The following is a 23,982-nucleotide window of genomic DNA, read 5'->3' on the forward strand; positions in this document are numbered from 1 at the left end:
TGTATACCAAATCTAAATGGAGCAGAGTGTAAACCACAGATAATACATACAGTCAAAAGTGTTTTGAAAATGTAAGTATTAAATACATGCACTAAAGAAAAAGAACATCACATATGAACAAACCACACAATAATACAACAATCAAATTTTAGTGAGGATCTATTCAGATTACAAATATAGAGGAGGAAGACAGAAAAAAATACCATCACCAAAATTACAGGCTGTTATAAGTGGTATTGTTAAAACATAGCTTCAGCAATTGATTATTTATCATTCCAAAATCAACCTAATAAATGTTTCTTTGCTGCCAAGCATCAAATGTCTAAATCACCAGTTAAAGAGAAAATAAAAAAAAGTCCCCGATGTATATACCCAAGCCCCAATGAATATCCAGATTCAGCCAACAATGTTAAAGATCTTGCACAAGATTTGTAGTGTGAGTAGCATACAGATTTTTCTCTCTTAGAATTAAATCAGCTTTATAGTACCTGAGATATCTTTTAATAGATCAGAGTTTGAACTCAGGGCTTTGATGACTGCTGTATGAAATTCCTTGTGTGGCGAGTCCACTTCCTCCACATCAGAATTTTCTACATTCAAATTGTTTGGCTCAATGTTTTCTTTCATTACTTTTTCAGAATGCAGCATGTCCACATGTTCAGTGATGAAGAGATGCTCAGCTTCTTTTTCTTTACTAATGTCTTCTAGTTTATTTGTACAATTCAAAGGCTGTGATTCCTTTGGGCTAACACAATGAGAATCAACCCTGTTCTCTGTCTTCATGAGTACCGAGAGGGGTGTGTCACACCGGGTCAGTTCCATTGCTTCACCTTGTGTAGCAACATGAAATGGAGAGGATATATGCATATATCACATGGCAACATGACAAAATACAACTAATGTTGGTCCCTTACATTGATTAGTAATATTACTAAAATCAGGCTTGTTCAAATGTACTTTTGATATATCTTTCAAATTTAATATTTACAATATTTGGCACATGTACCACTGACTGCATGCTAAAAATATTTGAAAGTCATTTTAATAATTGTCTAAGATCAATGCAAGAAATAAACTTACTGCATAATAAAATGTACTCACTGTGCAAATTATTAAGGACACCTGCTTATCCATTCAATTATGTAATCATCCAATCATGTGGCAGTAGTGCAATGCATAATATCATGCAAATACAGGTCAAGAGGTTCAGTTAATGTTCACATCACACACCAAAATGGGGAAAAATGTGATATTGGTGCTTTCAACTGTGGCATGATTTTTTTGTGCCAGATGGGCTTGTCTGAGTATTTGTTTCTGCTGATCTCCTGGTATTTTCACACACAATCTCTAGAGGTTACTAAGAATAGTGTGGAAAACAAAAAAATATCCAGTGTGCACCAGTTCTGTGGATGAATACTTCTTGTTAGAGACAGATGTCAGAGGAGAATGGCCAAACTGGGTCAAACTGACAGAAAGGCTATAGTAACCCAGATAACAATTCTGTTACTGTGGTGAGCAGAAAAGCTTCTCAAGAGTGCAGAACTTTGAGGCAGATGAACTATAACAGCAGAAGATAATGTTGGGTTCCACTACTGTCCGCTAAGAACAAAAAGCTGAGGCTGAAATGGGCACAGGAATACCAAAACTAGGTAGCTGATTAATGGAAAAAAGTATACTGATCTGATAAATCTTGATTTCTGCTGAGGCAAATAGATGGCAATAACAGAATTTGGCATCAACAGTGTGAATCCATGTACCTAACCTGCGTTGTGTCAAAAGCCCAGGATGGTATTGTAATAGTGTGGGGAATGTAGTCTTGGAACACTGTTTCTGAACACGTGTATGCCTTCATGGTCACAATTAATCCACCTTCTAATGACTACTTCCACCCTAATAATGCACCATGTCACAAACCAAAAGTCATTTCAAATTGGTTTCATGAGCATGACAATGAGTTCAGCATTCTTCAGCGAACTTCCCAGTTGACTGGCCCAAAACCAATAGTTAGGATGTGGCAGAATGGGATATTTACCACATGAATGTGCAGCTGACAAATCTGCAGAAATTGTGTGATGTAATCATGATCAACATTGACCAGAATCTCAAAGGAATGTGTTCAATATTTTGTGGAATCAATGTCATTTTGAAAAATAAGGAAGCCCTACTCAGTATTAGCATAGTGTTCCTAATAATTTGCTCCGTGCATAAAATCTAAGTAACTAGGGCAGCCCTATTCTTGTGTACATTATACAACTGTAGCTAGTGCAGCAATCTTATTTCAAAACTGAAAATTCCACTTAAAAAGTTAAAATGCTTAGACTGTAAATTAGTGTATATTCAGAATTCAGCAAGCACTCTCAACATTCTCAATATATATTTCAGCATTATCAAATGAAATGTAAAGAACGTTTTTAAAGATTAGTTAAAAGAGCAGTACATTTTTAATGATGCCTTTTAATAGAACAGATACATCTTTAAACAATCACATATTGAAATGTCAAAAAACAAAAAACAATTGTCCAGTAATGGGTAAACGTAAGCCTTTATCTTAGAGGAAGTACTATAAATAATCATATAATATATTTTAAGGTTATACAATTAAGAACTCAAGTATCAAGACAAAGACATACTGGAACTCACACACCCTTTTCCATTTTATTAATGACTGTCTTTCACACAGTTTAAGGATACGTTTGGTATTGTTCAAGTCAAAGCTATTTCTTGACAATTGTGGTATATAATAATTGACCACATAAAAATGTGTTCTGATGTGAAGCATTTTTTTTAAATTTCAAAATCGACTTGATTTGTCTGTTAGTGCAGCTCAAATGGGACTAATGGATACATAGGGTCCATAGGTGAATGAAACAGCACCTAAAATTTACCAAAGCAGCAAAGGTTTTGATTTATGAAAATATGCCTTTCATGTTCATGAGGCATCCTTGTGATACCAAAAGGAAGCTAGAAATAATTACTTTATTATGGATTGGAACTGTTTTTTGTGGTAAGAATACATTTCCTTTTTTGCTTGTCTGCTCACAGCCTCCATTGTGGGTAGAAGTTATGACAACTCAACATAAGCTATATTCTGCTTATCAACCTACTTTTGCCTCTTCAATTCTGTTCTTTCAACAGATATGTTCTACCATGGTATGTAATAACACACAAGCACACTCACATCATGCGATTATTTTTTATTAGCCTACATTATTTTACATAGCCTACAGAGTGAAATTCACACTGAGTGGCAGTGTAGTGAGATTTGTACAAATAACAGTCTATGAATTCATGACGAGAATAGGCAAAACTCATGCAGACTTCTGTGCTACCTGCAAGAGCAGGGCATAAAAGGTGCTCCATGAGCAGTAGTGGCACTGAGGGCTGGGGGCGAAGGCAAAGACTGCAGGCATAGCACTTGCAGAGCTTGTAAACAGCATCTTGTTTGGATGCTCTATTAGCTGTACCTCACATGATAGATTACTAATACAGATAGTATGTTTGGTAAAAAAATGCCAACTGAGATTGTGCTGATGATGCATAGCCACCGATGAAGAGCCTGTGGAAAGAGCAGCATACGGGGAGAGGCATACTGACCCTGGGTAAGTGGAGTAAACCAGGAGGGCATGTCACTGTTTGGTGGAAGCAGGCACTAAAATAAATGAAATAAGCTTCTTTATAGTGAAAGAATATAAACAATCAAAAGCGTGCCTTTTCATTTATTATTGCTTAAATGTTCATAGAACAGAAACTGCAATTCACATCAGGACATCAACATTCAACGTCAATAGCAGCGCTTGGAGATGACTTTTCAAGGTGAATGCATGTTCCTGGCACAGAAAGATGCTGCAGATGAAGACAATTGGCAGAGGAAAGTGCACAACCTCCTTATAAAATGGTCAAATGTCACAACAATGGTTAGCATTTTCCTTTTTTCCTTCTTATAATTACACAGATACACTGTTTTGAAGTATGTTTGCAATTTCAAGACACAGATCAATACCTGAAAACATTTTTGGCTACAAAAATTGAAGTATTATGAAATTACCTATGTATTTACCTATGGATTTACCATGTGTGCATTAGCTCCATTGTAAACTACGAGAACAGATGAGTTAATTTGAAAATTTACAAAAACACTTTAGAACACAATTTTATGTGGCAAATAAATATATACAATGACTGTGAAGATAGAACTGACTTGAAAAATATCAAAATTATCCTTAAAATGAAATCATTCTAAAATCAGTGATTAATACTGAACTAATAGAGCCCTGTGTGAAACAGTACACAAATAGTAAAAAAAATCTTTGAAAGCTGTTATAATAACAGAACTCTCAAAGTAAGCAGTTACAAACAGAGCCACATTACAAGTTGAACAATATTAACTTCATGTTCTTTCTGTTTATACCTGGAGCACTTTATTTTTGTTAGCAAAAAGTGCATCGCTTATTAAATTCTTCTAAAAATACTGTAAAATACAGTGGACTCAAAAGTATTCAGACTCCTTTACATTCTACATACTTTATTGTAAAGTATATTTAATTTTACAAGGATAAAATTTACATTTTTGCTCATCAATCTACACTCAATGATTCATAATGACAAAGTGAAAACATTTTTTCAAAAAATTTGCAAATTTACTAAAAAGATCTCTGGTATTTATTTATTTATTTTTTAAACAACATGGTATAAAATCAGTGCAGCAAGGTATAACTTTTTTTTTTTTTTTTTAATTTTTACAAATGTACACATTTTAGGCAACAATTTGATTTAGCAATTTCCACCCAGCTGTCTGACTGTGTGCATGTGTATATGATTGTCACACATAACTCATTAAAACAAGTGCAAACAGATCTGGCACAATTATGAAACACTAGAAGAAATTTTTACAAAAAATGAATTCAGGTACTTTCAATTTACTGAATGCTGTATGTAGTCCAAAACATTTTTTGATGTTTGCAGCAGTGTTATTTGTGTGAAGAAGAAATGCTCTTTTGTCTATGATATGAATAATACTGCCTGGAAAAAAATGTTTCAAACAAATATCGTTCTTCCACTATTCAAGTTGAGAAATAATCAGTGAAAGACCTGACTGAAATACACTCTGCAATATCCTATAGATCTACAGTTTTCAAACTTGACAGACGTAATCACTGTATAGACATTTGTCAAGTGTACACCTGTGTTGGCTTTGTGACCACAACCTGTTTGGAAAAATTTACCTGACTCTGTGGGATAAAACTGTATCCACAACTGTAAGCAGGATATCCTTTGGTTTTTCCATTAAAGTTGAATGAAACAGTAATATTTCAACTAATCAAATTAAGATGATAAAAATAAAACTGCATCATTAAAATATCTATAGATGCAAATTAACCATATACTGTAAATGATATAATCTATTATCTTAACAAATTTGAGACTCATCTGTTTCAGCATACAACTTTAAACAATAGCATATCAATTAAAAAACAAATGGATTACAGATATAATTTTGCAATAAAACATGTAATGACAACAGCTTCTCAGCATCTTCTGCTTACTTGATATGAATGAGGTAAACAGTGAAAAAAATATACATGTAGTGCCCTTTTATTAAACTCAGATATGTAACTTTCATTGTCATAAACTTTAGAAACTAATACGGAAAAAGACAAAACAATTAAAAAAATACATTTGGTCAATTTAAAAATTACAACTGATAAAAATCTGAAATAAGGTGAAACTATTATAATACATTCTACTGTCTGATTTTAGCCAACAGACATAAAAATATGGAAAAGAAAGTAAACAGTAGTGCTAATAAAATTGTACCCCACCATATGAAATACATACATCTGCAGAATTCACCTTTCTCATAAAAAAACTATTGGTAAGATATTTTACACATCTGTTTAAATTATTCTTACAAATTAAGAAAACAATCTGACTGTAAAACTGCAACATAAAGCTGTTTCATCAGATACTGCGATCAAGATTTACCTTCTTCGCCCTTCTGTTTGCGTTCTACTTCTTTACGATATTCTTCTAGTTCCTGGTCAGTTAATTTGCTGAATGGGTTTGGGCCAGTAGTGCTTACAATGACTTTAGGCTGGTACTCCTTTTCAATGATGGCTTTAGAAGCAGTTACTAACTCTCCCTAAAATATACAAAGTACACATCTTTAGCATTTATATTTTACACATAAAAACTATATACTATTGTTTATTAAAAACACAGTAAAATTTTTGCTAACATACTGATTCACAACAATGAATTTTATTTTTTGCCTTTAGGTTTTAGGATTTAAATAAATTTAAATCAGCAACAAAGGAAAATGTACAAGATCACTAGTAAGAAGAAAAAACTGTTGTTACAAAATATCACAATTATCAAGCTTTTGTGAAATTTCAGTACCTGAAAGAGTATTTAATGAACCAATGATCAAAGATGACATTTATTACATAACTATAGGTCTCTAAAGTTTTCAAAAACATTTAAAAGTAGATTTAACATTGTACATAGCTAATATGGCTGTTGATGAAATACTATAACACAACTGAAATGTATTATCAGTGCTGCAGAGTTAATTATATGCATATGCTATCTTGTGTATTAATCTGTTGATGTTACCTAAATGACATATAGCCTACATTACAATCCTAGTTTATTATAAAATGTACAGTAGGATTTTCTACCATGAAACAGTATAACAGAATTTGCGAGATATGAAACATTTGACAAACAAAGCCATGAAAAAGGAGTTTTCAAACACATGTACCAGTGGTGTAAAAAAAAAAAAAAAAAAAAAAAAAAGAAAAGAAAAACAGTACACTATCGACATGCGTGGAATACCCACAGAGTGTTTTTTTTTATTATTGGATAATAGAAGAGGAATAATGTACATATTAGCAGTTTATGAAATCGCTACTGTAAAATCCAAAAAATGCACTAAGAAAGGTCATATGTAATAATTTTATAATTAACACTACATTACAATCAGCTTATACAATATTTGTAAAATGTTCTTTTTAACAGACAGCTAACCACATGTAACCTAAAGCTTTTATCTGCAAATGCCATTAACTCCAGAACAGGAAAAGAAAAAATCATTTCAAAATTAAAAATAGGCAAATAACTACAAAAAGAAGTCTTTAAAAATAAAGCAAACTTGTAATTACTCTAGACTATTCCAGCTTTATCACTGGGAGTCATTACACCACCAGACCTGAAGTGCAGCAGAAATGATTACTTTGGTTAAGCACTGTGGAAAATATGCGCAAGGAATAAATGAAACGCATTTCATGAACTGTGGACACTAGACGCATTATAGTTGTTATTTTTGTGCAATGTTTGTAAGAAATCAAACCCACTGTGTGAACAGAGAGGCTTGTGTGAAAAGAATAAAGTTCACAAAGAAGAAATAGTTTGTGCATAACTTAGTCTTTACAAGAAAAAAGATATTAGCATTAAATCACTCTCTTTAGTTTATAAGAATCCAATCTCATAAGGCTACATTGTCAACCTACTAATCTGAGCACTTTTGATTGAAAATTATGGAATGTCTCACCTAGTAACACTGGCTAGTAATTAAATATGAAGTACAGAACTCCTGGGGCCTCATGTATAAACGGTGCGTGCGCACAGAAATGTTGGGTAAGTTGGCGAACGAAAAGATTTATGCATCTGGATTTTTTTGTACGCAAGTACATTTCCGCTTTTGTGCTTAAGTCATGTTATAATGCAAATTTTATGCACAGCGTTATGCATGAGGCCCCTGGTGCGTGAAGCAGAGTTTGATATAAACATGCAGAGAACACAAAAATTATCCAAAACTAATATAAATGTATTTTAATAGTGCAATGCTTAGGCATTGAATAATTTATATTTTGCTTAACAAATGGTTTTGTGTTTCCAATATATAACTGAATATACAGTATATTATAATTCAAATGCATGAAGCAAGCAGTTCCTCAAATATACAGAAAAAAATGTGAATACATTTTAAAAAGGCAAGCATTCTCTGGCCAGATTTTGTGCACCTTTATCCTCCTGAAAAAAATCTGAAATGCACCAGAGTGGCTACATATAATAAGAAAGTGATTAATTAACCAATGCCTAAAGCTTGGAGATGTCAGGACAATTTGGACATTTTGAACAGTCTGTCTCTAAAAGGATTTGTGAACTTTATGTTTGCATTACGTTCAGGTCCAGCTGAACTATCCAAATGAATGCTGTGCTTGGATGTAAAAAGCAAAGAAGTGTTCAAGACCATGTGGACATATGCCTGTCTTCTGTACTATTAAGCAATGCTGGGTCAGGCAAATCATTTGACATTTCAAAAGGGTCCATTGGGAATTGTTGATATACAGAAACACAAACATTCATCCACCTTTATTTGTAAGATTTAAACGTACAAGCAACAGATTACAAATGTCTACATTGCCATACAATTATGCTTTACAAAGGATATACTGTACTATCTTCTAAAACCATCCAACAGCAGTGTGGGAGAAGAACTGCAATTAGAATTCTACATACAATTATTATGACTCCAGAGAACCAGCTTCAGAGTGCAGTGACATTAACAAGTAAACAAATAGACAATCTTTAAAGCCATTTGCTTACTACTTAGATGGATAGATAGAACTTTATTTGCGTCCAAAGGGAATTGGATTTTTACAGATGTTCACTAGATAGCTAAATGTACAGACACACACTGTAGTCTGATCACACACAAAAATGAATAAAAAGGAAGAAAATTTAAAAGAAATAAAAAAACCTCTGACTTGGTAGTTACAGTTACAGTGAGGCATTATGCAGGTGTGTTGCCGTTAGTACAAGGGATCCCCAGTAGTATTTCTTGACACATTGCTACTGGGTAATTTGTTGGCTGAAAGTACTCCATGTTACTGTATCAAAGAGAAAATATGCAGCATTCTTATTATGGCACTGAGTTTTGTTTTAATTCACTCCTCAGCTACTGGGGGAGCACAGCGTGTCCCATAACTGAGACTGCCCTTTTAATTAGTTTGCTAATTTGGTAGGACTCTATTGAAGTGATGTTACTGGCCCAGCACACCAAAGCATAGAAAAACTGCAGTAGCCATAACAGAGATGTAGAAACTGTGAAAGATTCCTTTCCATCCAACTGATGGAAAGTTGTCAGTTTCTTTCAAAGTTGCATGTTTGAAGATAACACATATTAAACCTGCAGTGTAAAGCTGAGACATCATTAAAGTGTTAGTGACTGAGCAAATTATTTCTGTCGCTGAGTCCCCATTTACAGAGCAAGGAATACAAGAATAATGTAAATTATCTCCCTGGACAAGTAACACAGATGAATTCTGACAGTCAGAATTTCAATGAATTACAAACTACAGCTTTAACCTTAATATGCTCCCTTTAGCAAAATTCCTCATTCATATAGATAACCAGTCCCTCTCCTTTTTTCCACAATGCATTGGGCCTCTGTCTGCTCGATTAAGATGAAATTCATCCAGTATTAAAATACTTAAGGTATTTTAGGTTTAACCAAGCTCTCCTTCAAGACATAAAATTCTACTGTGTCTGTATGCATCATGACCTGCTTTGAGAGCAGATAGCTCATCCATCTTATTTCAAAGCGATCAAACACTACCCATTACCATGGACAGCAGACCAATTCTGAATCCTTTTTTGTCTTGCTTTTTACTCTCGTACCAGCATGTTGTCCTCTCCATCTTTGGACGGACTGCTCTTGTGGTACAAGTGATGATCCTGTAGAACTAACTCTGTTGCACAAACCACTGCAGCAGAATTGCAGCAGATTCCTGCTTTTTGCAAAACATTATGTGCTCCCTCCTGAGATGAACACGAAAAAAGTCTGTTAAAGCCACCTGAATGGTATCACTTGCAGAAGGTCTGATCAGCATCACTAGCTGGTAGACCCTATTTACAAAACATGCACCGCTTGATGCATCAATCAGCACTTCACTTTAAGACTAATCACTGCACTAATGAGACAAACAAATGGCAACAATGGAACGAGAACCAAAGAACACCTGCAGTACAAAAACTGGACTTCTCAGCTATCTATACACAATTTCTTGACAGGCAAGTCTACTTTCACATGACTGGCAAAAGTCTTACAGCTCAGCTTTAACTTGCATAGCAAGAGGAAAACCTATATTTCTGTATGCTTACAAGATAAATAGAAAATTAGAAAGTTTTCAAATAAAGTTAGTGTAATCAAAATAAATATATACAACAGTACAACAACAAATACATTAAACTATACTGAATTATAAGCAAAACAAATGAAAAAGAAATTATGGCTATTTAGTACAAATGTTACACTGCAGTTCCACAGGTTGTGTGTACCTGAGTTTATGATTTGGTACAACATTTCCTGATAAAAACGGTGGTTTACCGTGTATAATAATCAAATTAAAAGTACTAGATGTTTCATATGGAAGAAAATGCAGGCTAAACCAGCTGGTACTAAATCCAAAAAGATGCATTTATATTTGCTAACTTTTTTTTTTTTTTTATATATAAAAACGTAACCTCACATTAAATATTACTATTGTTATAACAGAAAAATTTTTCCTTAAATTTACATGCTTCCAAAGTACTAGGGTGTTGTACCGTGTTAGCCATTATGAATGTAGAGAAAAGCCAAGCAAAATGACACCTTTTATTGGCTAACTAGAAAGATTACAATATGCAAGCTTTCGAGGCAACTCAGGCCCCTTCTTCAGGCAAGATGTAACATTGCCTCGAAAGCTTGCATATTGTAATCTTTCTAGTTAGCCAATAAAAGGTGTCATTTTGCTTGGCTTTTCTCTACATGCTTCCAAAAAAAGTGCATAATACATGAAACCAACACACAGAAACAAAGCGATAGTCTCTTTATTTAGCTGAACTGTTAGTGCAGTTTATTAGTAAAGAAGAGTTTTAAAATGAGGTTTGAGTTCCCAGTATTTAAAGCATGTATGCAGTATTTGGCAACTAGCTCTCTATTTCTAACTTATGGAAACAAAAAAGTTTGTTTATACCCAGTGTAGTTTCCTAGGAAAAAAAGGCTTTATTTCAATTACAAGAATTTCTAAATCAACTCAAGACATCACGTAATTAATTATATGCTGCCAAAACAATTTATAGGAGACAAAGTATGCTGAAATAGCCATTACACGTAAGGAACAACAACAATAATGCATTTAAAACAATATTTATAATAAACTGCCAACACTATTGTAGACGATGAAGATTAAAACTATATACAAAGAAATTCAGATTCCATAACAATATCAGGTAAATGATAAACATGTATAAAGGCATATGTTGTACTGTACTTGTCTTAAATGTTTGTTTCCCCAAGTTGGCTTAAAATAAAATTTAAAAAAAATTAACTCGTATTTAAAGTTTAATAAAATGCCTAATGCATAAAATTATCCGGTGTGATTTTTTTATTTTTAAACAGGAAATAAGATCAACCAGTGAAGTCCTTAAGAAAAAAAATGCATAATTATCTTAACGTCAATGTAAGTACCTTTCTAATAGACTTAGCAGGACTATAGGTCTGCTCTGTGAGATCGAGCCCATCAATAGTTTCCGAACAGTCTGAGAGAGGAGCATCCTGTAACAGTAAATTGAGTAAAGACAGCAAACTAGGCCCTAACTTTAACATCAATAGTTAAGAACTGGAACGATTTTACCATCATGCAAAAAAAAAAAAAAAAAAAAAAGTTGAAGTTAACTGGGGAATAATGTCACACTGACATGCACAGATGGGCATGGAACACAAATTAAACTACTAGTCAAACTTCCAGGAGTGCTTTATTTAAGAGAGATTTAATATTAATTTCTTATTAAAATTATTTATCAAAAACACAAAAATGTGATGACCATTTTAAGAAAAAGTATTCATAAACAGAAAAATAATGGTATAAAAATTGAGACTGGATTTTATTATTTGTTAAAGACCATGAGAATTCTAAGTTTGCACCCTACTATGCCCTGCATATAAGAAAAACTTTTCCAAAAAATACACTTAACATTTTTAAATGCAACAAGGATTTCAGGAATTAAAATTCTTGTCTTAAAATATATATTTGGCCTGAAGGTGTGTTCACACTGGATGTACACCTTAAAAATAGTAGCACATCAATTAACTAAATTTTGCAGTAAAGAAACAAAGTGCTATTTCCAAACCACTACCTCTTGTCTTTAAAAACTTTACCTATAACTCAATCATAGCACAACACTAAAATGAACAGCCCTATGACAACAACTAAAGGACATGTATTTATAATGCATTACAGTCAAGGTAATTTCAGATTGAAACATGCTCAACAAATGCCAGAAAAGAGAGACAATTTACAATTGTCATCAGGTTGCTATGTCACTGTCCTGTTATTCCAAAAGATGGCATATCCCATTCATTTTTGTAAAATGCATCTCATTTGTCATTTCAACAGAGAGTGCATCAAAAACATTAAAATTGTTTGTATCGATCCCATACTAGATGGCATGTAAGAGAGACATACAGCATGTATGTATGTATGTATGTAGCATAGTTCACTACAAATGTTAATGCTGAGGTCGATACTGATTACTGTTCAACCTTTTTAGGGTAGCACAGATAATAAATATTAAATTAAAACATAAAATAATATAGAACAAAGTACATTTCCATAAAAGAAAAATTCTACATCTTTTCCAAAATATTATATTGGGAAACAAAAAGAACAATGAGACTGATCCAAACAAAGCAGCTACAACAGACTTCTCTAGATTTAAATTGTCCTTTTCTTTTTTTTTTAAAATTAGTACAGGTTGAGTACCCGTAAGCTGATATTTTCAGATTTTGGAATATTTGCATAAACAGTACATAATTAAATTAGTAGTGTCTGATTTTACTGACATAACCAGAGCAATTTACTGAATTCCAATGCAATATGGGCACCTAGAAAGAATAAATTTGTGTTTGTTAACTGTAAGCAGCAATATTCTATTAAACCTCAGAATGTAAAGAAAAGGTGCTACAATTCACAGTTCTTCTAAGTTGTGCAGTTGCATGCCAGCACAGTTATTTTAACGGTGTTATCATTTTGATCACGAGGGAAAAAAGCTCATCGACTTTCTTTCACTGCTTAGCAGCGCCCAATGCTTCACAGTAGTTGCCAACTCATCCCGATCGCTAAACAGGTGTCATTTCCTTGTGGTGTTTCATACTTTGCGGGATACCAAAACCCCTGGATGATCAATTGTGTGTCTAAGCTACATGGGGTGGTCACTTACAAGAAGACAGATGCATAAAGGTAAAATGAGCAGAAATGTGTGCACGATAGGTTTTATAAATCTGACTTCTGGCATATGTTGATTATTAAAATCTACTATAAGTTATTTTTAAAAAACATTCCTATAAAACCAGTTTGATTGACAAAAATATACAAAATTATTTTTTAATATGGAGAATAATATGTACTTTTCCCACACTTTCAATGAACACTTTCAAAAAAATATTTTCATGCAGAAGTAAACCAAAAAAAGGAAATTTAAAATATTTTTTAATGTTATTAAGTCCTGAAGAAACAACGTACAAAATAAACATTTGTTTACAATAAACATGTGTATACATATTACAAAAATAATTTAAAATAAACAATAGCCACATCATGTCCACATTCATTACAGGGAAAAGTGTTTACCCTAGTTTATTTAATTTTCTCTTTATAAACTGTATGCAGACTAAAATCTACTGTTATTACATCATGGAAGAAAACTGGAATCCTGCAGGCTTTCACCAAAACCATTTTTAGGGTATCAGTTCATTCAGTTTATTTCTTGTACCCATCATCATTCTGTTCTACAAAGTTCCTTTTACTGTATATTTGACCTTTCTATTTAGATATCAAAAAGTGGATTAGGAAGTAAACAAATTAAGATGGTTATTTTAAATACAAAAACTAAAATTCTACATCTTTGCCAGCAACATTAGAAAACTGACACAAAAGACTGAGTGGCAAAGATCTAAAATAATGAAGATTTTTTCGACTGCTTTGGTAAAGGTGTCTGCTAGTTACTTTAAAATGAATATCTCTGTATAAATTATGTAGTAATTCTCAATAACACATTACTGAACATTAATAAACTTCTCATTAAAGCAAAAAACAAATAAATAAGAACTGAATCAGCATAATAAATAATTGGTATGCAAGGAAGTCTGAATAGAAACATGAAATTTTTATCATTGGAATAATCTTCTCATTTTTCTCATATCTACAGACAAGAAGTCAGAAAAGAACAACAAGCAACAGTAAAAAGATTCATACTATTACCGGTAATTTTAACAAAATAATAAATTTTAATATTTAGCATATTAGAATGTTGGTTCTTTGTCCAAAACTGACTAAAGGAACAGTGTCATAAAGACGAATACATGATTCCAACAGACAAAGACAATAAAGAAGCGTACAGAATACAGGTAAAAAAAAAAAAAAAAGGGAATATAAAGACTTTCATGAAAGGAAGGAAACTCCTTCAAAAACTCAAACAGGAGCAGTAAACCAAAATATTACAATTCACATGCTAACTACAATATCGCAAAGTTTCAAAATTGTACAAGCCAACCCAACCCCATGCTCCAAATATTGCTACTTTCTTAGCTCAAAGGTAAAAGCTACAAAATGTGGAAACAGGCTACGCATGGAAATATAAAATTAAAGCCATGAACCGTACTGTGTTTTTTCAAATTAGCCAATTCTGATATTTTTGATTTTCCAAAAAACAGATTACTCACAAAATCTATATTAGCAATTTTACACCTCTTATAGTCACAGAAACAAAGTGCATATTTAATTAAGTTGAAGATAAATCAAGTCACCCTATGAACATATTTTTATAAAATGTAATCTTTTTAATTTTGTCATGTAAAAAAAACAGACCAGACCATATTTCAGGCATTTAATTGTCTTACTTTCTTTCAGTAGGTATATTAAAGTTGTACTAGTTATGAGTATTTAACTGGGCTGTGGAAAAGAAACTATTCCACTAAATCCAGTGTGAACACAGTCCAAGAGGCTTGGGTAAAGTCCCAGAACATTAAATACTGTAGTAAATATGGTGATATTAATTGTGGTCAGGAAAGACACCCATTATTTACTTAAAGTGTGAAGCTACTGTGTAAATGCTACCTAGTTAACACATTAACACCCCTTGAAAGAATGACTAGTACAAACTTTAAAGTGTAACACACCATGCATGTTTGTGATAAAGCTCACACATTGTTCTGCCATGCTTAAGCAACATAAACTGAAGTCTAAGTCTTATTGGTCAGTGAAAAAAATGGGTTGAATTACAGGATGAGGAAGCTGGGGTGGGGGTGGGTTTGGCACTACTTCCTTCTGAGCAATTATATTATATATATAAAAAAAAAAATCACAAAGTTATTACCTTCAACACTTACCTGCCACACTGTACTTTTCTGCAGTTGAAGAATAATTGTTTTAGTTACAACAGGTACTATATGCATTAGAGAATCCAAAATGAAATTTAGATATTCTCTTTAATGGTTAAAAAACTGAAGCAAATGAATTAATTCACCTGCGTAAAGTTGCGATCAAGCACAGATCCGGTAAGCACCTGAGACTGTGGACCTGCAGTTTTAATGTCCTGCAAATTCTGTTCACGTATCTAAAAAAAAAAAAAAAAAGACAAACAAAAAGGAGAATGGTAAATTTATCATCAGTTTTGAAGCCCTTGGCATATGAAATAGTTTTAATTTAAAGTCACTTTTTGTAAAGTAGTTAGAATAGTCAAGATTTATTTAAACAATTCTGTTGAGGACTAACAGGGTTTGAAAATTACTATTTTTACATTAAATTGGCTAAATAACAGTTTCTCTTGAACTGGACTTGGCTCACAATTACTCTTATTTTTTGCTTCTAAAAAGTTGAAGCATCATTCACCTTTCACAATCTTTTGTTTTTCAGTGTTATACATCCTAAGGTGCATCTCTTTCTTTTGCCTTCCCTTCCAAAACAGTTCCACTTATATACTACACATACTGCTTTAATCTTATAAATGCATATTGTTGCTTGTTAAATAATGGTTAACTATGAAATTCTTATATAAATAATATAATATAATAATATAAAACTAGTTCTTCCTTTTGTAAAAGAAAGTAAATCCACAAATTCTATGCACAGTTTAAATTAGCTGATCCATGCAAAAACGTATTTCAAGCACATAAAAATATTCAGGAAGTGGTGGTATAAAACTTCAGCTACAAAGGGAAAAGCCAATGTTTTTCTATAGCCATTAATTAGTTGCATAAATCTGTGTTTCTTTCGATATATGTAGTTATAAGATGGACTAATGCAAATTACTTCTCAGATTTTATATATATATATATATATATATATATATATATATATATATATATATATATATATTCATTCATCTAACACAGATAACAAATTAAATACACAAATATGCCACTGGAAAGCCAGTGTGGCTTAGTAGCAAAGTCATTGAATTTAATAACAATAGGCCTTTTCAATTCGCAGGTTTAATTTGAATGAGCTAACTGTAAGTGTGATAAGCGGTCCATGGTGTAGTACAGATTTTTAAATAAATAAACACATCTCCAGAGTGTGCAGTGTGAGGACGGATGCGGGATGCACAAGACAGCGCCACTCCAGGGCTGACCTCAGTGTTTGGATGATCTCAAAATCACATGTAAATGCAAGCAGATCAGTAAGGTGCCTTATTCGCACCTTGGAGTAGGCAGAGGGTCACATCTACACTTGATCAGGCTGTACAAAGGAGCAGAGAGAAGGGGCAGAGAACAGAAAAAAGAAACAAGAACAGAGGAATGGCGGTTAAAAAGAAAGAAGAATAGAGAAAGAAAGGAGAACAAGAGGCAGGATCAGAAGATCCCATGCAGACAGGAATCAACACAGGTAGTCAGGGGCGAGCTTCAATGATAGGAGCCTGGGGCTAAAGAAGGGACACTCCTATTGAATGATGCTGGGGAGTAGGAGCAGCCCATTATGCAGTGTGGCCTGGCACAGCACCCCATGGATGCTGAAGACCTAGCTATAGGTACCCAGGCTAGGAATTTAGGGTTGACTGCATTTGTCAGTTGGGTGTCTCCCCTGCTGCAAGATCCTCTGCAGGGTAAGCAGAGGGGACTTTGGCTTTACAAGGATGCATTGGGGCTCTTATTTAAATTGAAGAACTGTCTCTGGATTTTAACCTTGTTTTACTCATTTATTTGGATATTTAACATTTATGCTTACCTTGGTTTTACTGGATTATTTATCGACAATTTAGTGAAGATCATTTGTTACACTACTTGTTCTTTTGGTTTTAATAAAAACACTAAGCACTTTTAGCACCAACCTCTTGCTGCATGTACATGTCCTCATTTTCAACAGTCATCTTAGTACTACTGACAGTTCCAGGTTGAACAGGCTCTATGATGTAACAGAATGTGTGGACCTAACCCAGATCGTAATAGTAAGCATGTATTCACAAACAACTATAACATAACTGCTTAACTGAAAAGTTACTTGGAATGAAAATCCCCATAAAAAAGTACAAAAAAAAAAAATTCAAGTTTGCTTTATTTGTCTACTGATAACATAAGTAAAAAATGCCAGCCTTTGATTATGCCAGTTGTGATAATGGGATATAAAGAGTATTGAAATGTTAAAAAAAATTAGAAACACTTAGCATAGCACTGATTATCAAACACAATAATTAATAAAGTAAGTAATGGCAAAAAGCTATAGATCACAACTCTGGAAGTTTGGATGGCAGCAGAGAACAAATTGTTTACTGTTAGGATTGCAAAACTGAACACCATTAAAGTCAAAGCTGATAAAAACTATCCAAAATTCAGCTCATGTAAACATGTGCAGTGCAGTTACAAATCTGAGTTGCTGCTTAAGCCCTTAGTTTACATTTGTTCTTCACAAACAAATCTCCTGACATGCTTTTAAGCAGCAAATTTCTAATTCACTGTACACAAAATGCCACTTACATAAATACAAATTATTTACAATGTAAGGAACTATTTCTTTAACTGAGAAATTTACATATTTGAAAAGATATTTTTCACCTACACAGGAATGAACATCATTATCTTTGCTATATATATTAATACATTTAAAAATTACTAAAATGCAACTTTTAGAAGTGTTTTTCTCTATTGCTATGCATATGAACCATGTTTTATTTTTACTTCAAAACCCACCTTATTCCTCATTTCTTGGACTTCTTTAGGATTAGTGTTTAAAGGAACAAACTGATTTGGTGCAGCAGTGGAGGCTTGACGAAGTCCTTCCTCTTTTGTCCACTATAACATTAGAAAAATATTAACAAGCCTTACAAAACAAGGAACAGTCAATGCATCATAACAAATCATGCATCTCAAACACCTCTAAATGAAACACAAGCAGAGCACATAATCAATGATGATAAAAAAAACTTTGGGCAATTAAAAAAAAAAAAAAATAACCCTTCAAGTAGAAGTACTGAACTAATGTTAAAGAGAATTGAGTCAAAATCTGTATGACTGATTCTACCAGTGGATATTCTTAGAATTAGTACTATCAACCAGGCCTTAGCTAAAATAAAGCCAGATCTATTTATAAATTATTGAACATTGTATGAATAAATAAATGGATGTTAAATTGATTACTACTAAATCCAGTAATGTTACAAAAACATGCTTTAAATGATATAGATAATTGAGTCTAAATCACAGCTTTTACCTTTGGATTTAAAATGTGTGTCTTGAGCTCTTAAAAATAGTTTAATTAAAGAAAGGAAGAATGCAATGACCAAGATGGAACTGTTCATCTTTCATTTGTTTATTTTTGTATTGTCAAAAACTAGATTTACTATACTTACCACAGTGCTGCCAGGATAGGCTCTGGCCCAACACCCCAGCCCCCATCCCTGTAAAATCCCTGCATTGGATGAGGCATGTTTGAAAATATCAAGATGCTGCTAGATCAAATGTTTGAATTTCAGTTTAATAGCACAAATACTGTTATTTTCCCAAAAAAAACGTCATTAAGATTTGACTTCTAGATTAGACAAGCTAATAAGTGTCAATTTTTCACAGCTGAATCACACTTGCTTCTGGTTGTATTAAAAAAAAAAAAGCTTCAGTACAAATTGATTGTAATGTCATCATTGATAAATGGCTCTGCAAAACAAACACCAAAGCCAACTGAAAGCATAAAAAGGCTATGAAAGGTGGTATAATGTGCAAATTTAAACAATGTATGTTGACTTGTCTGAAGAGCATGAGTGGGCATCACCAAAGTTAATTTGTTTAACTTTATAAACTGGTGAAAATGCTTGATAGTAATGAATGGTTTTATCTTCACAACCCTTCTATATTGCATTTTTAGGACACTAAGATTACTCTGAAAGGAGTTCACTGTCCTTTGTAACGTTTTTATCTTCTCAATAACATATAAGCAATAAAACCACTTAATTCTAAAAGTAAAATTGAACAGCAAAACAATCTTGGATCCAGAAATATTTGAAATGTTCAACTGATCTAAAACTAGATTCCAGATATTTACACCACTAATTTTACAGCAAGTATTTCAAACCTCCATTAACAGGCTTTACAAAAATCAACAAATCAAAAAATGTGCATTTAAAAATTAATTGTGGCAGTTTGCTAAATTAATCTTCGATTTATAGGTCACTAATAAGACATTAATGAATTACACACAAAAGAACACTGACAATGACTTGTGTATATGTCAGACTATAGACTGTTAAAAATCTATGCAGTAACAAGGAATGTGCATTAACATGTTAACACTGATGTAATACATTTCATTTGCTGTTATGTGTCTGTGTCATCAAGGTATTTCTAATTTCTTACCAAGCACATTTAAAATGACCATTAAATATCTAAACTATGGCTGCATAAACAAACATTAGAAAGGATGCAGCCTTCAAAATAAAGTTGAGGTCTATTCTGTATACAACTTTCACTTCTTTTTAATTAGCTTTTTAAATGTGTACACACACACACACACACACACACACACACACACAAATCTGACTATGTATCCCGTGATGTACTACAATTTCACACAGTTTTTTCTTCTCATTAATACCATGATGTTTTTTGCAATCTACAAGCTGCACATGGAATTAGCGCATTCTGAAGATGGATGAATGAATGAAACATATGTACAATCAGAACTAAATTAAAATGCTAATCATAATCCAAACCCTGCCCTGTGGTGATGAAAGAGGTGGAAAAAAGTTAATCTGCTAAAAAGAGGTTGAGTATGCATTGAAAACTAACAGTTTTGAAGGCAGAGGCTGTATGCAATTTAGAATGTAAATTATGCGCTTGCTGTTTTTGTGGAATCTGCCCAACTTCATAAAAAGTTGGTAGAAACTGAGTACAGTCAGATGCATTTCAATAATGTATTCTGGCTGACAAAAACGAGTTTTTTTTTTTTTTAATCCTCTCTGGGTGGCAAATTACCCTTTTTCCTATGTAGTTACAGTATATAAACAGTGCAGCAGTCTTAAACATAGGATTGAGACAGCCAGGATAAGGCCGAAGGACAAGGCCAATGAGAAGCTACTTCAGGAGCTCAAAACACTAAACAAGTGCTTCTAAAATTGAAAGCATCATGCCAAGCTGATTATTTAATTTATCTTTATTTAAGTACCTTACTCACTGATGCTCTCACGATTCTACCTGAATTTCCACCTGTAACTATACTAACAGCCGCATCTCTCCGTTGTGTAGCTATAGCAGTTTGTAGGAACAGTTTTGCTTAACTGGTCTCGGGCATCCACTGCCAATACATCTGTAAGTATGATATAACAGAACGACTACTACAGAATGTTTAAAACAAAGCTGACAAGTCAAAATGAGAAAATAAATATATGATTGTAAATGCAAAGCGTGCATTTAGATGGCATATTTATGGCGAGAAATTTGTAAGTAAAAGACAAAAGCCTCAACCAGAAATACAAATTGAAACCAACATTAAGTGTTTTTATTGCTGAAAAGCATAGTTTTCATAATGTAAGGGCTTTATGTCACATCAACAATAATAATAATAAACTACTTTTGTTGCAGTGGAAAAGACATTACAGATAAATTATTGGTGTATCTGTGCTATGAATATGTTAAGACTACTTTCAATATTCATATACCTAAAGTCTATTGCTAGTTTTGTTGATCTGACCTGATTATTCCCAGATCACTACAAGCATGCCTTACCACACTTTCAAGTTAGTGGATGACATTTACTTAAAACCTAGTTAAAATGCATTGGCAGCTTCTGTAAAACACTTATTTTTGCACAATGCCATGGATTACAAATTTAAAAAAAAAAAGACTGGACTTTAAAAAATATCTGGAATATGTTTTCATGCTAATTTAAATGTATTTCACAGTCACAAAATGTATAACTGGTCACGTTTATATGCCGAGTGTAGAATATAGAGTGCTTACAGCGACATCTAAGAGGAAATGGGTCTCAATTTTTATATACAACACATTTGTACAATATTAGGATAAATGAATTATACATTTTAAAAAGTCAGAGGGTGTAGTGAACTTAAAAACTAATCTGGTACAATTAAGATCAAAGATTTAAAGAAAAAAATGTAAACACTGCACCCTTATAAAATAATTGCAATGTAAGGAAAGGGTCAAATATATTTTTGATACACATTTTAACAATAACCAAAATATCCTTATAAAATGAAACCTTCATTAGTATGATGATGAAAACTTAAACAAATTAATGTATTTGGTAAACTATTTATGCAATTGTATTATCTAACATTGGTCTGACAGGCCAAATTATGATATAACAAAAATGGCAGAGTGCCATGTACTTGATGATAAGACTCAGTTAATCAGATACTATTAAAAATGGGAAATACGATGATTTTCACAAATGAGTAGTATAGTATAGTAGAAACCTAAAACTATTAGAAGAATAAAAAAAAAATCAACTAATTATGCACTAATTATGTAGTTAACATAATTTATTTTTCATTAAATATTATAACCTATGTTAATATACTCCAATGTGTAACTATTTTTTTCATTCAATACAAATGAACTAAGACATCCCCCCATATGAGGAGCAACCTGTACAAATTATATCCACTACTGGCTGGGAAGGAGGGGGGGTGGGGAAAACTTGCTTTGCTTTTAAACTCTAAATTTCTGCGCTTTTAAAAACAACAATCTTGTAACATACATACGTGTAACATGATGTGTATCTATAAAAGGGACAATGGAATGAACATGAAGGTATGACATACTCACTGCTCATCATTCTTCTCTGATTAAAAAAAATTACTCCACCTTTTCATTAGAGATAATCATTAAAAGTCAATTTAGAATATTTGGTAACAAACTGCTCATGCTTTGGAACATGTCAAGAGTGATAATTTAGAAAAATATTCATAAAACAATCTAGACATTATAAATATAAATAATATATTTATAAGAGGGAATTAGTTTAAACTAATGTCATTATAGAAATAGCAACAACTCGCAATATATCTCAGAAAGTCTTATTTAAACCTTGCCTGTAGGATAAATATGTATTACTCATGCTTTAATAATAGCTATCATATCTTATAAAAATTCAGACAAGGACAACACGGCCACATACCTGTGGTTTCTATAACCATGCCAGCATGTATGTGTGTTTGTCTGTGTGTGTGGGTGTGTGTATATAAATATATATACTATATATATTTTTTTACACACTCACATGCACACAGACACACACATTTCACTTTTTGTCAGACCCTTCCATTCAGCAAATTATGTTAAATATAAAAATGAATGTAGTTACCTTTTGTTACGTTTCTTTAATTGGGAAAACAAAATTGTATGTTTTCCTTCACAATGGCCAAAACAAATCCATTTTGATAATACTGTTGGAGACAACTAAATTCAATGGCTATAAATATGCAAAAACATTACAGTAAATAAAAAATTCTTTATGATTTCTGGATATATACAGTTGTGTGAGCAAAAAGAATTGCTAACAGGAAATGTTTCACCAACTGTTTCATAAACAAAGAAATCACTTCTAGAAAGTAGAATCACTCAGATGGCACCTTAGAGCACAATAAGAAATCAACCCCTTTCACAGATTGCTGGTCATGTCGTATTTGTGTTTCTGCTTACAGTAATGCTATTAATATATTGTTATTTTGAATATTAATGGTGGTAAGCAGCATGGAATGTGGGACTGGCAGGTAAAACTGTTACACTACCACCCATGAGTACTGCTGATACATTTTCAAAATAAAGTCATATCAGTTTCAAATGTAAATTTAGTACCCTGAAATAACTGTACTCTAACCAAAGTTGTGAAATGTAAACATTCTAAACTCCATATGAAACATTTACATACTTAATTCTTACATAGATGTTTCAACAGTGTCATTTAAGCATAATACCTTTCACTAACGTGTGAATACCAAAATGCATTTAAATTATTAAAATGATACAGGTATGCCTTAATTATGACATTCATTTTAAATGAACTAATTCAGTAATTAATATTAGAAGAGTAAACTGCCATGTATGTATAACTAAGCACAGATTTGCACTTAACCATTAATAAATGTTAGGTCTGTATTGGATTCAAAAAGAAAGCAGTTATGTCAAAGTTACACTTTAAGCAGAGACGAAAAATGGGAGTTATTCGTGGATAACAATATTCTAACAATTGTATAGCAATAGAAAAGGTTTTTATACCCCGTACAAGAACCATCTTCTTTTGCATGAAGCTACTTCCCACCTTTCATCTGTCACAATTTATATCTGTCTGCAGAATTTTCTACACTCAGACCCTACTACCTCAGTTTTCTTGCCACCAAGTCTCTCCAACTAAACGTAAGGACTCTTTATACTTCACGCTCAGAACGCGTACGCATCATGGCTGCCACACGCTCTCAGCGTTCATTTGACATGTT

The 23,982-nt window shown here is 32.7% G+C and overlaps 1 protein-coding gene across 10 annotated transcripts in view; it reads right to left on the reverse strand.

Annotated features, from left to right (window-relative positions):
* add1 (adducin 1 (alpha)) overlaps window positions 1–23,982 on the reverse strand; it is a 132,750-nt gene that overhangs the window by 13,517 nt on the left and 95,251 nt on the right. For 5 of the 10 annotated variants that reach the window (XM_051928588.1, XM_028802266.2, XM_051928591.1 and 2 more), the window contains exons 11-16: window positions 18,227–18,328; window positions 15,568–15,657; window positions 15,431–15,448; window positions 11,513–11,599; window positions 5,983–6,139; window positions 489–830 (exon numbers count right to left, since the gene is read on the reverse strand). In XM_051928588.1, the coding sequence (XP_051784548.1) occupies window positions 489–830; window positions 5,983–6,139; window positions 11,513–11,599; window positions 15,431–15,448; window positions 15,568–15,657; window positions 18,227–18,328 (796 nt within the window). The remainder of the gene's footprint in view (window positions 1–488; window positions 831–5,982; window positions 6,140–11,512; window positions 11,600–15,430; window positions 15,449–15,567; window positions 15,658–18,226; window positions 18,329–23,982) is intronic. The other 5 variants (XM_051928589.1, XM_051928593.1, XM_028802267.2 and 2 more) reach the window with 3 other exon arrangements.

This window comes from Erpetoichthys calabaricus, chromosome 5 (assembly GCF_900747795.2).
Source record: "Erpetoichthys calabaricus chromosome 5, fErpCal1.3, whole genome shotgun sequence".
NCBI classification, from domain to species: domain Eukaryota; kingdom Metazoa; phylum Chordata; class Cladistia; order Polypteriformes; family Polypteridae; genus Erpetoichthys; species Erpetoichthys calabaricus.